Genomic DNA, 12,461 nt, shown 5'->3' with positions numbered 1-12,461 from the left:
TTACACTGCTCAGTTGTACATCAACAAAATAGTCAGGTTGCATGGCACTCCGATTTCTATTATCTCGGATAAAGGGGCACAGTGCACAACTAATTTTTGGAATAAATTTCAAGAAGGTTTGGGTACTCAGGTGAATCTTAGTACAACCTTCCATCCACAAAACCGACAGGCAAGCAGAGCGGACTATTCAGACGCTCGAGGATATATTGCGCGCTTGTTTTCTTGACTTCAAGGGTAGCTGGGATGATCATTTGCCGCTCATAGAATTTGTCTACAACAATAGTTACCATCCTAGCTTTCAGATGACACCGTTCGAGGCTCTATATGGTAGGAGATGTGGATCTCCCATTAGGCAGTTCGAGATAGGGGAAGTAGAGCTGATAGCTACAGGCCTCGTGAATCGGGCTGTGGAGAAGGTTATGATCATTAAGGAATGGTTGAAAACTGCTCAGAGTCATCAGAAGTCCTATTCGGATGTACGTTGCAGGGATTTGGAGTTCAGATAATTGGTCAAGTAGCTTACAGGCTCGAGCTACCACCAGAGATGTCATTGGTGCACCAGGTGTTTGATGTATCTATGTTGAAGAAGGTAGTTGGAGACCCAAAACTCATTATTATGGTAGAGACTATTGTGTTTAATAACAAATTTACCTATGAGGAGATTCTGATCGCCATTCTTGATAGGCAGGTTCAAAAGTCGAGGAATAAATAGATTGCCTCTGTGAAAGTGTTATGGTGGAACTAACATATGGAAGAGGCCACCTGGGAGCCCGAGGAAGAGATGGATAAAAAATACCCTCATTAGTTTGTATAACTAGGTAGTTGTGTTTTGAAAGAAGGAGTAAGCGCTTACCTTCTATAAATTATGTTCAACTTGAATAGTTTATGTTAAGGATGCTCCTTTTATGGTAATATAATGTTTACGATGTTATGATCAATGTTGTTTTCATGATATGTTACGTCATTAGATTATAAATATGTTGTTATGATTGGTTTTTGTGATTCTCTCACATGTGGATAATCCCAAATACAAGGGAGACTCTGCCGAAGGAAAAGAAGACAATTCACACATAAAACCAAATATATAGCTAAATCCGTTTTATGCTCCCCGGCAACGGTGCCAAAAATTGATATCGTCCAAGTCACACCTCTATTTGAGGTTATGAAACCATCGATGCAATAGTAATACCCAATAGAGAGTCGGGGTCGAATTCCACAGGGAGCTATATGAATGGGATTTAGAAGTATATATTGTGGTGAATGAGCTTGAACTATCTTAAATTACACTTTCAAAAGATTTGGTTGATTCTAGATCTAGTTTAAACTACGATTGCAAGATAAATAATTAAAACTAAGAAATTATTTTTGTTGTTGCTTTCAAATAGTGTAAAAGGCCTAGGGCTATGGCCTTCACCTAGTTGTTTGCCTAATGGGTTGTAAACTGTAAAGCTTATTTCCTTGGTCGGGGTGTATTATAGCTATCAACTCTCAAGTACCCATTCAATAACTCTCGGTAAGAGATTGATTTTGCCAAATTTGGCTTTCTCAAGTCCAAATGGGTATTGAGCATAACAGTTGATAAAATGCTCAAGTCGAGTTTTACTATCTCTAGGTTCAACCATTTAATTGGGACTACCAATCTCTTGATTTTATCCCAAATTCTTGTTAGCCAAGTTTTGCTAGACTAAGTCTCTCTTTCTCAATAAGAGACCAAGTCAAATAGGCATGAACTAATATTTGCAACCATTAATTCTACAATCAAAAGCAAGAACAAGGCTAAATAATAAACTCCCAACCATAAACAAGCCATTAGGTTTACTCACTAGGGTGGGGTCACAACCCTAGTTAGAAATCTAGCTACTCTTAATGGATATAGAACAAAATAAAGAAGAAATGATGATAAAACTCATATTGCAAGATTAAAAGATAAAAAGCCAATGTTAAATCACCAAAGTAAGCTAAAGATGAATAAAGAGGCAAGTAAAAATGGCTACATGACTTTTAATATTTAAAACTTATCCTAATTTTGTGAAACTAGTGTATTTATATAAAGTTGGAATTTTTAGCTGGAATTTTTGGACAAAAATGCCCTTTCGGAGGGTCTGCGGCCGCACAATTCCATGTGCGGTCCGCACTTCTCTTCAGTCTTGACAGGAGTTGGCTCTACGGCCACAAGATTCTGGATTGCAGCCGCATCTCTCATATTCTGCGGTGCACACAATTCTTGGTGCGGCCGCACAGGGCTCTTCTACTGACCGCACATTTCTGAGTGCGGCCGCGTAGCTGATTTTTGCGGCCGCACAATTATTGTGCCTTCCACATTTATTTTTGAGCTTGAAATGAGACTCTCTTAACTATAGCTCTTGCATGGCTTCTCCGGGCGCACAATAATTGTGCGGTCTGCACTTTACACTTGGACTCTACTAAATTTCCTTCACATTCTGCGGCCGCAAATGAAAATATGCGATCCACACTTGAGCTTCTGTGCCTGATTTTTGTCCTTGAGTTCAGATCACTCCTTTTTAAGTTGGATTTCATATTAGTGGCTCATTTTTCAATACTCTTGCAATTAAGCATATTTCATTAGTTTTCGAGAATACAATTAAATACTTTTGGACTAAAACGAGAGCTAAAAAGCACTAATAAGTAGTCAAAATCCCCACTTATCAACTCCCCCAAACTTAAGCTTTTGCTTGTCCTCAAGCAAATAAGGTAATTCAAACCTCCACAAGATAAGAGCTATTCCAGCTAATCTAAGGTGTATCAAACACACATCAATTGGGACCAACAATTACCCACAACACTTATGAATTACCAACAAGGCAATGATTTGAGGTTTTAAGTACAAATAGTTCTAATGTGACACTTGAGCATCAAGAGTTGACTTTATTCATCAAGAAAGCTCGCTCTTTCATGTAAGTCATTGTGGATCCCAAACTCCTCCTCTTCTACACTTTGTTTGTACCTTACTTAAGAATGTAGCACTCAATGCAAAGTTTTGTGAAAGGTTCACTCATCTCTCTCAAAAGAATGTCGCAAGTAAAGCTTTAAGTACCATAGGCTTGCCCCTCGTGTAAATCACCACTAATGTAAGGTCACTCGACTTGAAATCACGTAGGGCATTTTGGGAATGTAATGAAGTCTTTTGGACTAAGATTGAATATAGTAGGATAGAACGGGTTCATCTTTCATTAGGCACTTTTTCTCTTATCGGCTCATGCTATGCCACTTTTAGGAGGCATTTTCTTTCCCATAGGGGGAGGGGTAGAGAGACTTAGCATCACTCTTTCTTGGTCATGATATTCATTTCCTCCTCCTTTGTTTTCTCCATGCTTTACATCATTACCATTCTTTGAAATCCCTTCAATTTTTCAACTTATTCACTTTCTTTTTTGCATTTTTTTATTTTTCTTCTTCTTTCTTTTTTTTGCCTTCCCTTTTTTCATTTCTTTTCTCTTTTTGTGCCTTAATACCTTTTTCAAACTCCTTGTTTCTCCCCCAAACTTATGTTTTAGCCAATTGTTTCTCAATATTGTTAAGGAAATCTCGGGTGCCAAGAGAGGGTCACTACAAAACGGGTAAAGGCTTGTAACATGGTTATCAAATGAGAAAGGTTTTATGATCAAATGGGTTGACTAGGGATAACAACTTTGGTGGGTAATGGAAAATTTCAAGTGGGTCAAGGAGAGTCTAGAATCACTTCTGAAGCCAAGCAAAACTTAAAATTTCGCCTAGAAACACATTCGTGGCAAGTTCTAGACCATTTGCACGGGTACTTGGACTTGCAATAAAATCATCTCACTTCTCACGCAGATGGAATGATAAAAAGGATAGAGTCAAGGGCCCACAACAACCATATTCAAAATTAAAAATCACTATGGCTCGACTAAACCATTCGATGATTGCCTAAGTCAACTCAAGAGTCATAAAATTGCTAATTAGAGCTACTTCTTTCCCGAGAAACATTTTTTTAACCATAAGCATGTAGTTAAGTGTGCTGGTACCAAGTGAAGCATGTTTGACTCTTTTATTCATTACCACTACTATTCTTACCTAAACATCAAAAACGGACTTAATCCCTTAAGAAGGTTGTCATGACATCCAATGTTGGGAAGAATCACCCGGTTCACACAGAAACTACCGTTGGAAAGAACCGTGGTATTAAGAAAACAACGGCTTATTGACTACTAAAAACATAAAAAGAAACTACAAAATTAAACATAGACTAATAAGAAAACAAAATAAAGAAGCTACAAAGAAAGATACTAAAGACATAAATGAATGTACATACTGAGAGGGGAAAATATAGAATATATACATCAATAGAGAAAAAGGGAAGAATATATACATAAATAAAAGGAAAGAGGAAAATGTTATCAGTTATTACAAACCAAATGTCAAATATCCAAATATCAAATAAACTCCACCCCCTGAATAAAAATAAACATTGACCCCAATGCTTAACAAAATAAGAATATGGAAAGTTAAGAGTAAACAGGACTCCCTATGCGGCCTTGGACATCTTTGTGTCCATAGCAGCATCACCGGACTCAGTCTCCTCTAACTAGATCTCATCATCTCTGGCTCTGGGAGTAACTGGGTTGGTGAACTTCTGGCGCACCACATCAGTAGTGTCGGCAGCCATGACTGGCTCATTAGACTGGCCAGCTGGTACTGATGGTGCGGCTGGATCTACTGATGTTGCTGGGTCTTTCCCCATCAGCATGTCAAATGGAAGATCACAAACTTCTCCTATCTTAGTCACCTCTCTCATCAGTCTGTCAATTGATTTCTTGGACGCCTAGGATTTCCTCATTTTCTTTACCTTCTTCCCGAGCTCCTCAATCACTGTGCCATATGCTACCAATGTGTTCATGATGGTGGTCTGGTTCTCCAAGATCTTCTTCAATATGTTCTCCACTATCGAAGGAATCTAGGGTGCTGAGATGGATGACTGTGCTGCAACAACATTGGATATGTCAGTCATCTTTGTAGTGGCTATCTGCATCCGATTGTTGAGGCTCGCCGGTGTTTGGAGACTTGCAGCGCAGATTGTGGATGAGCGGGCATGGGCACCGGCTTCAAAATCGATGTGGAAGGCACTAATGCTAAAAGAACTGAAGAAAGAGGCGGAAGCATAGCTGCTGCACTATCAGAAGGAGGTGCTGAATTATATGGCATGTCAACTATCCTAGCAGGTACCCTGGCAGGCTCATTATACTGGCCTGCAGTAGTAGAGGGCTGACCCCTCTTCTTTGGGTTTCCTCCATCCATCAACGAATAAAACGAGAAAGGCTTCTTCGCCATCACCCTGGTGTCAAAATCCCAAGGTTCCACCCCCCGCATATGTGAGGTACTCAGTGATAGTGTTGGGATACGGGTAGGAAGTGTTACCTTTCATGGGAACCAAGGATATGTCGACCGATATCACGGCACCCACATTGATTTGGTACCCGACCATGATCGAGGAGACTAGCACTGCTCGCGGGATTGGTAGATTTATTTCATTCTGGCATGGTTATATTATGCTACACACAAACGTCTGCCATCCCTTTGCCTTAAAATTTAGGAATCCCTGTTGTGATCCGCTGAATTGGAATCCCTGTTATGATCCATGGTGGTGGTGGTCCCGGAGCTGCCAGAAGCTCAGCTAGCCATGGGCGAGCTGCATCGCCCAGAGCCAGCTTTTCTAAGTATTGCACTGGCTCCACATGCTCCAACCTTAGGTATGTGTTCAGGGTGGTTTGGTCAAACCTCACTTTCAAGTACCTCACTTTCGTCACTTTGGTCCCCTTCTTGATGTGTGCCATGTTGGCTTAAAATTTCCAAACCAAGTGCTCTTTGGAATCCACTGCACTTTGAGTGAACCATTTCCACCTTTTTCTTTCCTGAAATTGTCTTAAGACATTTGGGTTGTATATATCTAGATCATTCAACGCAAACTGCCGCTCAAAAGTGAGCGATCTCTGCGTCCACCACTCTCGAAACCTGTTGAATACAATCAGGCTCACAAATCTATTTTGCCAAACTTCCTTCTCCTTTGACCTCTCGAGGCCTGCAACTCTGGTATCACCCCCCGGACATCAATCGGGATCTCATCCACCTCCACTGTAGTAGCCTGTGTGTCAGGAGGACATGTAGATGAAGGCTCTGAAGCCTGATTGTTCCCTTCTGACCCTCAGAAGGACTCTCAAAAGAGGTAGGCTCATTTCTCAGTCCTGGGGCAGCCGTGGCTGTGATTACATAGTAGGCTGCCTTTGCACTGAGTCACCCTCCGATTCTTCCCTATACGGGGCATATGAACTTGATTCAGAGGGCTCCAGCTATCTACCCCGGCCTGTTGGTGCTTTCTTACTGATCACTTTATGGAGGGCGAGGGATAAGGTTCTTTTGCCTCTCCCTCTGGAAGCTTCACCCCTCCCCTTTGATGTATTACCACGACCATGTGATCTAACCATAATCAGCACAAAATAGTAGCAAGATTCAGTTCTAGTTAAGTGCAGGTAAGCAGAAGATTTTAAGAACAAAACATGTTGCAGGTTGGGGAAGTGCGGACCACATATTTTTTAGTGCGGCCGCATATGGGGTTGTGCGGACCGCACAATTTGAAAGAGCGTCCGCAATGATGATTCTGTGGTCCGCACAATTTTTGATGCGACCGCACATTGAAACTTCAAAAATGACAACTCTCTGAAGACAGAGAATAGCTTGATCTGCGGCTGCACACACTTTACTGCGGCCGCTGTTGAATTTTTGCGGATCGCACAATTGCAAGTGCGTTCCGCACAACCACTCTACACCAAATGCCCTAGCCTACTGATATGCGTACCACACAATTCCTTGTGCGGCCGCACAATCCAAAAGCAATCGGCAGTAAACTTAGGGTTTCTGATTCACGCACAATTTAGACATGGTAGTAGCAATTTAGACATGATACACATTTTACCCATCCCCAAATAGCAAATTGAAAGTTACCCACACAAACTTCAGCTCACATGATGATGAATTTGACATTAGGCCTAAAAATAACTAAACTAATTATGAACAAAATAAAGAAAATTGAAAAATATAAAGATAAATTGAACATACCAGTAATGTAGTGATGCCAAGGAAGAATCAAAGATGATGAAATGAGTATTAGATGCGTGAATCAGTTGAGTGCACTGTGTTTGCCTTTGTGTTAATTGTTCAGTGTTCGTAAAGTCTCAACAGTAGTGAGAAAGCTACTATTTATACTTGACCGGTTAGGGCAAGAGTTCAAGAGATGAGTGTGGCCGCACAATTTCATGTGCGGTCCACACTCCTTTACCTGTTATACATTTACCCTTTGTTTATCTGCGGTCCACACATTTTTGAGTTCGGTCACAAATTTTGGTGTGGACCGCACATTTCCTTCTGCGGCTGCACTTTGGCCATTTCTCTGATAGGCAAACTTCAGAGAGTTTCCAATTTTTTAATCTCCAGTTATTGTGCGGCCGTAGATCCCTTTCTGTTGTGGAATTCAAAATTGTGCGGTCCACACTTTTTTCATACTTAGCCATTGTTTCTCTGAGCATAGTTCCTGCAAAGCACACTCATGCCTGCAACACACATCAAAACCAGTTAGCACAAAACAAGACCTATCTAAAGAAGAAGAAGAAGAAGAAAAAGAAAAAAGAAACACGGGTTGCCTCCAAAGAAGCCCCTGATTTAACGTCACGGCACGACGCAGATTACCATCATCACTTGAAATGAATCACTGCCACGACGTAGCCATCACAACTTTTCACAGGTCGTGCTTCACCCGGTGATCATTGACTCTAAACACCTCATCTTTTTAATTCTTCAAGTCCAATGCACCAAAGGGTGTCACACTCACAACCTCAAACGGGCCACTCTATTTATGCTTCAACTTTCCCGGAAACATCCGTAATCGACAATTGAACAACACAAGATCACCTTCTTTAAACTCCTTGTTCTGAATGTACTTGTCATGGAGGTACTTCATCTTCTCCTTATATAAGAACGAACTTGTATATGCATGGTACCGGAATTAATCTAGCTCATTCAAATGTGCAACCCGCAATGCGTCAGCTACATCCCAATCAAGATTTATCTTCTTCAAAGCCCACGTAGCCTTGTGCTCAAGTTCCACCGGAAGGTGACAAGCTTTGCCAAACACCAACTCATATGGAGACATCCCGATAGATGTTTTGAAAGAAGTCCGATAAGCCCATAGTGCATCATCAAGCTTCTTTCACCAATCCGTCCGATTAGCATTTACTGTTTTGGACAAAATACTCTTTATCTCCCAGTTGGAGACTTCCATTTGACCACTTGCTTGAGGGTGATAGGGAGTCGTAACTTTATGAGTGACACCATACTTGGTGAGTATGGTATCAAAATATTTGTTGCAAAAATGCAATCCTGCATCACTTATGATAGCAGAGTACCAAATCTTGTGAAAATATTCTTCTTCAAAAATGCCACCACACTTCTCGCTTCGTTGTTGGGTAGAGCAACGGCCTCAACCCATTTTGACACATAATCAACAACTACCAAGATGTAGGTGTTTCCACAAGAACTCACAAAGGGACCCATGAAGTCAATACCCTACACATCAAAAATATCATTCTCCAAAATGGTGGTGAGGGGCATTTCATTTTTCTTTGAGATTCCACCGGCCCTTTGACATTCATCACAATGCTTGACGAGATTAACAGTTTGGCCGCCATTCTTTCTCCACCATGGTGACCACCATATGGCGAAGAATGAAAAGCCCCAAGAATTTCACATTGTTCCTCCTCCGGTACACATCTTCTAATCACTCCATCCGTACAAATTCGGAAAAGGTACGATTCATCCCAATAATAGTCTTGACAATCTTCTTTGAGATTCTTCCTTTGATTTGAAGAGAACCCACCTAGGATAATACCACTCACAAGAAAATTTGTTGGATGCGCGAACCATGGCACCTCTTTCATTGAAATGGCTAAGAGTTGCTCATCGGGGAAGGAGTAATTGATTTCAAGGCCATCATGTGGCCTCCCCTCCTCCTCCAAACAAGACAAGTGGCCTGCCACTTGGTTTTCATTTCCTTTTCGGTCTTGGATGTCTATTTCAAACTCTTACAACAAAAGCACCTACCTCATCATTCGAGCTTTGTAATCTTTATTGATCATAAGGTAACGAAGTGCTACATGATCCCTGTGGACAATCACTTTTGCGCCCATCAAGTATGGGAGGAACTTCTCAATAGCAAACACAATGGCAAGTAGCTCTTTTTCGGTCACAGTGTAATTGACTTGGGCATCATTCATTGTCGTACTAGCATAGTATACTGGATGAATGATCTTGTTGATACGTTGCCCTAGAACTTCTCCAACCGCCACATCACTAGCATCACACATGAGCTCAAAAGGAATGCTCCAATTTGGGGCGGTGATAATGGGAGTAGTTGTCAACTTGAACTTGAGCAATTCGAATGCTCTCATGCAATTATCTTGCCAAGACCTTAGCCAAATTTGCCAAGAAATCATCAAAGGAATTCCCAACTACCGAAAAGTCATCCATGAAGACTTCAAGGTAATCCTCTACCATAACCATAAATATCGCCATCATATACCGTTGGAAAGTTGTCGGTGCATTGCATAATCCAAATGGCACCGGCTTGAAAGCGAAAGTGCCATAGGGACAAGTGAAGGTTGTTTTCTTTTGATCTTCCGGGGCATTAAGGATTTGATTGTAGCCTGAATATCCATTTAGAAAGCAATAGAGCGCCCGACCAGCCAACCTATCAAGCATTTGGTCAAGAAAGGGTAATGGGAAATGGTCTTTCCTTGTGACTTTGTTTAGGTTCCGATAGTCCATACACATTCTCCACCCGATCAACATTCATGTTGGAATCAACTCGTTCTTATCATTGGTGACCACAGTTATGCCCCCTTCTTCGGAACGCATTGCACCGGAGAAGTCCACGAACTGTCAGAAATGGGGTAGACAACCCCGACATTTAATGACTTTATGATCTCATTTTTGACCACCTCTTGCATTGCTTCGTTGAGTTTCCTTTGATGTTCAATGGAGGGTTTGGCATCTTACTCCAAATTAATCTTGTGCATGCAAAATGTGGGGCTTATTCACCGAATATCCTCCAAAGTCCACCCAATAGCTTTCTTCCTCTTGTTGAGCACCGCCAATGTAGAGTCAACTTGAACGTTAGTCAAACAAGAGGAAAGAATAACCGGTAAAGTAGAATAAGTGCCAAGAAATTCATACCTTAGATGTGGAGGCAATGGCTTCATCTCCAAGATAGGAGGCTCTTCAATTGAAGGCTTTGTAGGAGGAGTTTTCCTATTTTCAAGATCCAAGAAAAGTTTCTGAGGTGCATAATTGTATGACCCCATCCCTTGCAAAGAATTTACACATTCCATGAAGCCATCCATTTCCTCATCATCAAAATTTAGCAAAACGGCCTCCAACATGTCATCCACATTAATCGTGGCACTTGTATCATCAATAATAACATCATTCACCATGCCCACATACGTACATACTTCATTGCTATTCGGTTGCCTCATAGATTTGCACACGTGTAACATCACCTTTTCATCACCCACCCGGAAAGTGAGTTCACCGGCTTCCACATCAACAAGAGCCTTTCCCATAGAAAGAAAAGGTCTACCAAGAATAATCGGCACCTCATAGTCCACTTCACAATCAAGAGTAACAAAATTCGATGGGAGAGTGAATTTATCAACACGAACCAACACATCATCAATTATACCCAACGTTCTCTTCATGGTATGATCCGCCATTTGTAATCTCATAGATGTGGGTCTTGGTTGCTTAATTCCCAATGTATTGAAAACCGAATAGGGCATCAAATTGATAATTGCCCCAAAATCACAAAGAGCTTTAGGAAAGTCGGCACTTCCAATGGTAAAAGGGATTGTGAAATCACAGGGATCTTCTAATTTAGGATCCATTGAATGCACAATTGCACTCACTTGATGAGTCATATTTAAAGTTTCACAATTCATCGATCGCTTCTTTGTCACCAAGTCCTTCATGAACTTTGCATAACCGGGTATTTGCTCCAAAGACTCAACCAATGTCACATTAATATATAGACTCGTCATTATGTCAACGAACTTTTTGAATTGATTCTCACCATTTTAGTTGGCAAGCCTTTGAGGATATGGAGGAGGAGGCCTTGGCATTGGTGCCTTAACCTTTGGCACTACCGGTTCCGGTATGTCAATATTGTGCTCCCTAGATGGGTTCACTTGATCTTGAATCTCCTCCACATTGTCAGCAATATCAATTCTTACTTCATCGTTTGCTTGCACCACATTGTTCGGGACCTCATCTTCTTGTACCACATGATCATCATCCATAATTTTCCTTTGACTTGAGGTGGGTGCATCTCCACCTTTTCCACTCTTTGTAGTAATAGCCATGGCATGTCCTGTGTTGTTCCCACTCTTTGGGTTCACCACCGTATCACTTGGTAGTGCCCCCTTAAGACGAGTGTTTAAAGATTGCGAGATTTGCCCCAATTGAACTTCCAAATTGCGAGTTGAAGTGGTGTGAGAGGCTAGTTGGACATTGGAGTCGGCATTCTTCTCCATCATTTGTTTGAACATGTTCTCAATTTGTCCCATCTCATTGTTGGAAGAGCTTGGACCATGGGAAGGATAAGGAGGCGGGTTGCTCGGTTGTTGATACATCGGGGGCCTTTGAAAGCCCGACCCCCGGTTTTCTTGGTTATTGTTCCACCCCCCTTGGTTGTTGCCTCCTCAATATCCTTGACTATTGCCACTCTAATTTCCTTGGTTATTTTGACCATTCAAATTTCCTTGTTTATTTTGATTGTTCCAATTCTCATGGTTGTTATCACCATTCCAATTGTTTTGGTTGCTAAAATTCCAATTTCCTTTATTACCATGAGGTCGCCATTTTTGTTGATTCAGGACTTCAGAATTATTTCTTTACCCCTGAAAGTTATTCACATATTGTACCTCCTCCTCTTGTGCATTGTAAAATTCATCTTGATCAAACCCACTATCTTCTTGCACATAATGTTCCGCATCATTTTGTACTTGAGGACCCTTTTGCCTTCTCTTGTTTACCATCATATTAACCCCTTCCATTGCATTGACTTGCATACGACCTTGCACTTGTTGAAGTTGAGCCTTGGCTAATTGATTCATTGTGGTGGTCAACTCGGCAATTGCTTGCCCATGATCATGAAATTCTTTATGTAGGTGCACTACAAGAAATATGTCTTTTGGTTTCAATATTTAGTGGAGATTTTATTTATTGCTACAAATATCACATTTGTCGTGGAGACTCTAAAAGTTACTACATAAGATAAATTTTTAGTAGCGACTTTCTTAGGTTGCCTCTAATATGTGCCACTAAATCCTGAATTTTTAGTTGCATCTATTAACAAAAATTTGGCTCCAATATTTTAGGAG

General features: G+C 41.1%; 1 protein-coding gene across 1 annotated transcript; it reads right to left on the bottom strand.

Moving 5' to 3' along the window:
• Positions 1-9,477: 9,477 nt before the first annotated feature.
• On the bottom strand, positions 9,478-11,120 carry LOC138893843 (uncharacterized). The gene is made up of 2 exons (XM_070178507.1): positions 10,381-11,120; positions 9,478-9,772 (listed from the first exon to the last, which is right to left on the bottom strand). The coding sequence occupies exons 1-2, from the start codon at positions 11,118-11,120 to the stop codon at positions 9,478-9,480; spliced, it is 1,035 nt and encodes a 344-aa protein (XP_070034608.1).
• Between the last annotated feature and the right edge of the window lie 1,341 nt (positions 11,121-12,461).

Source organism: Nicotiana tomentosiformis, chromosome 6 (assembly GCF_000390325.3).
Source record: "Nicotiana tomentosiformis chromosome 6, ASM39032v3, whole genome shotgun sequence".
Lineage (NCBI taxonomy): Eukaryota > Viridiplantae > Streptophyta > Magnoliopsida > Solanales > Solanaceae > Nicotiana > Nicotiana tomentosiformis.
The sequence above is the reverse complement of the archived record's forward strand: the minus strand, read 5'-3'. Positions and strand labels throughout refer to the sequence as shown.

Bases quoted from the DNA above. Each gene is read 5' to 3' on its own strand.
- LOC138893843 (XM_070178507.1), bottom strand. From the start codon at position 11,120: ATGACGAGTCTATATATTAATGTGACATTGGTTGAGTCTTTGGAGCAA. The intron at 9,773-10,380 runs GTCATACAATTA...AATGCTTGATAG, and splicing joins AATTCTTTGCAAGGGATGGG to GTTGGCTGGTCGGGCGCTCT.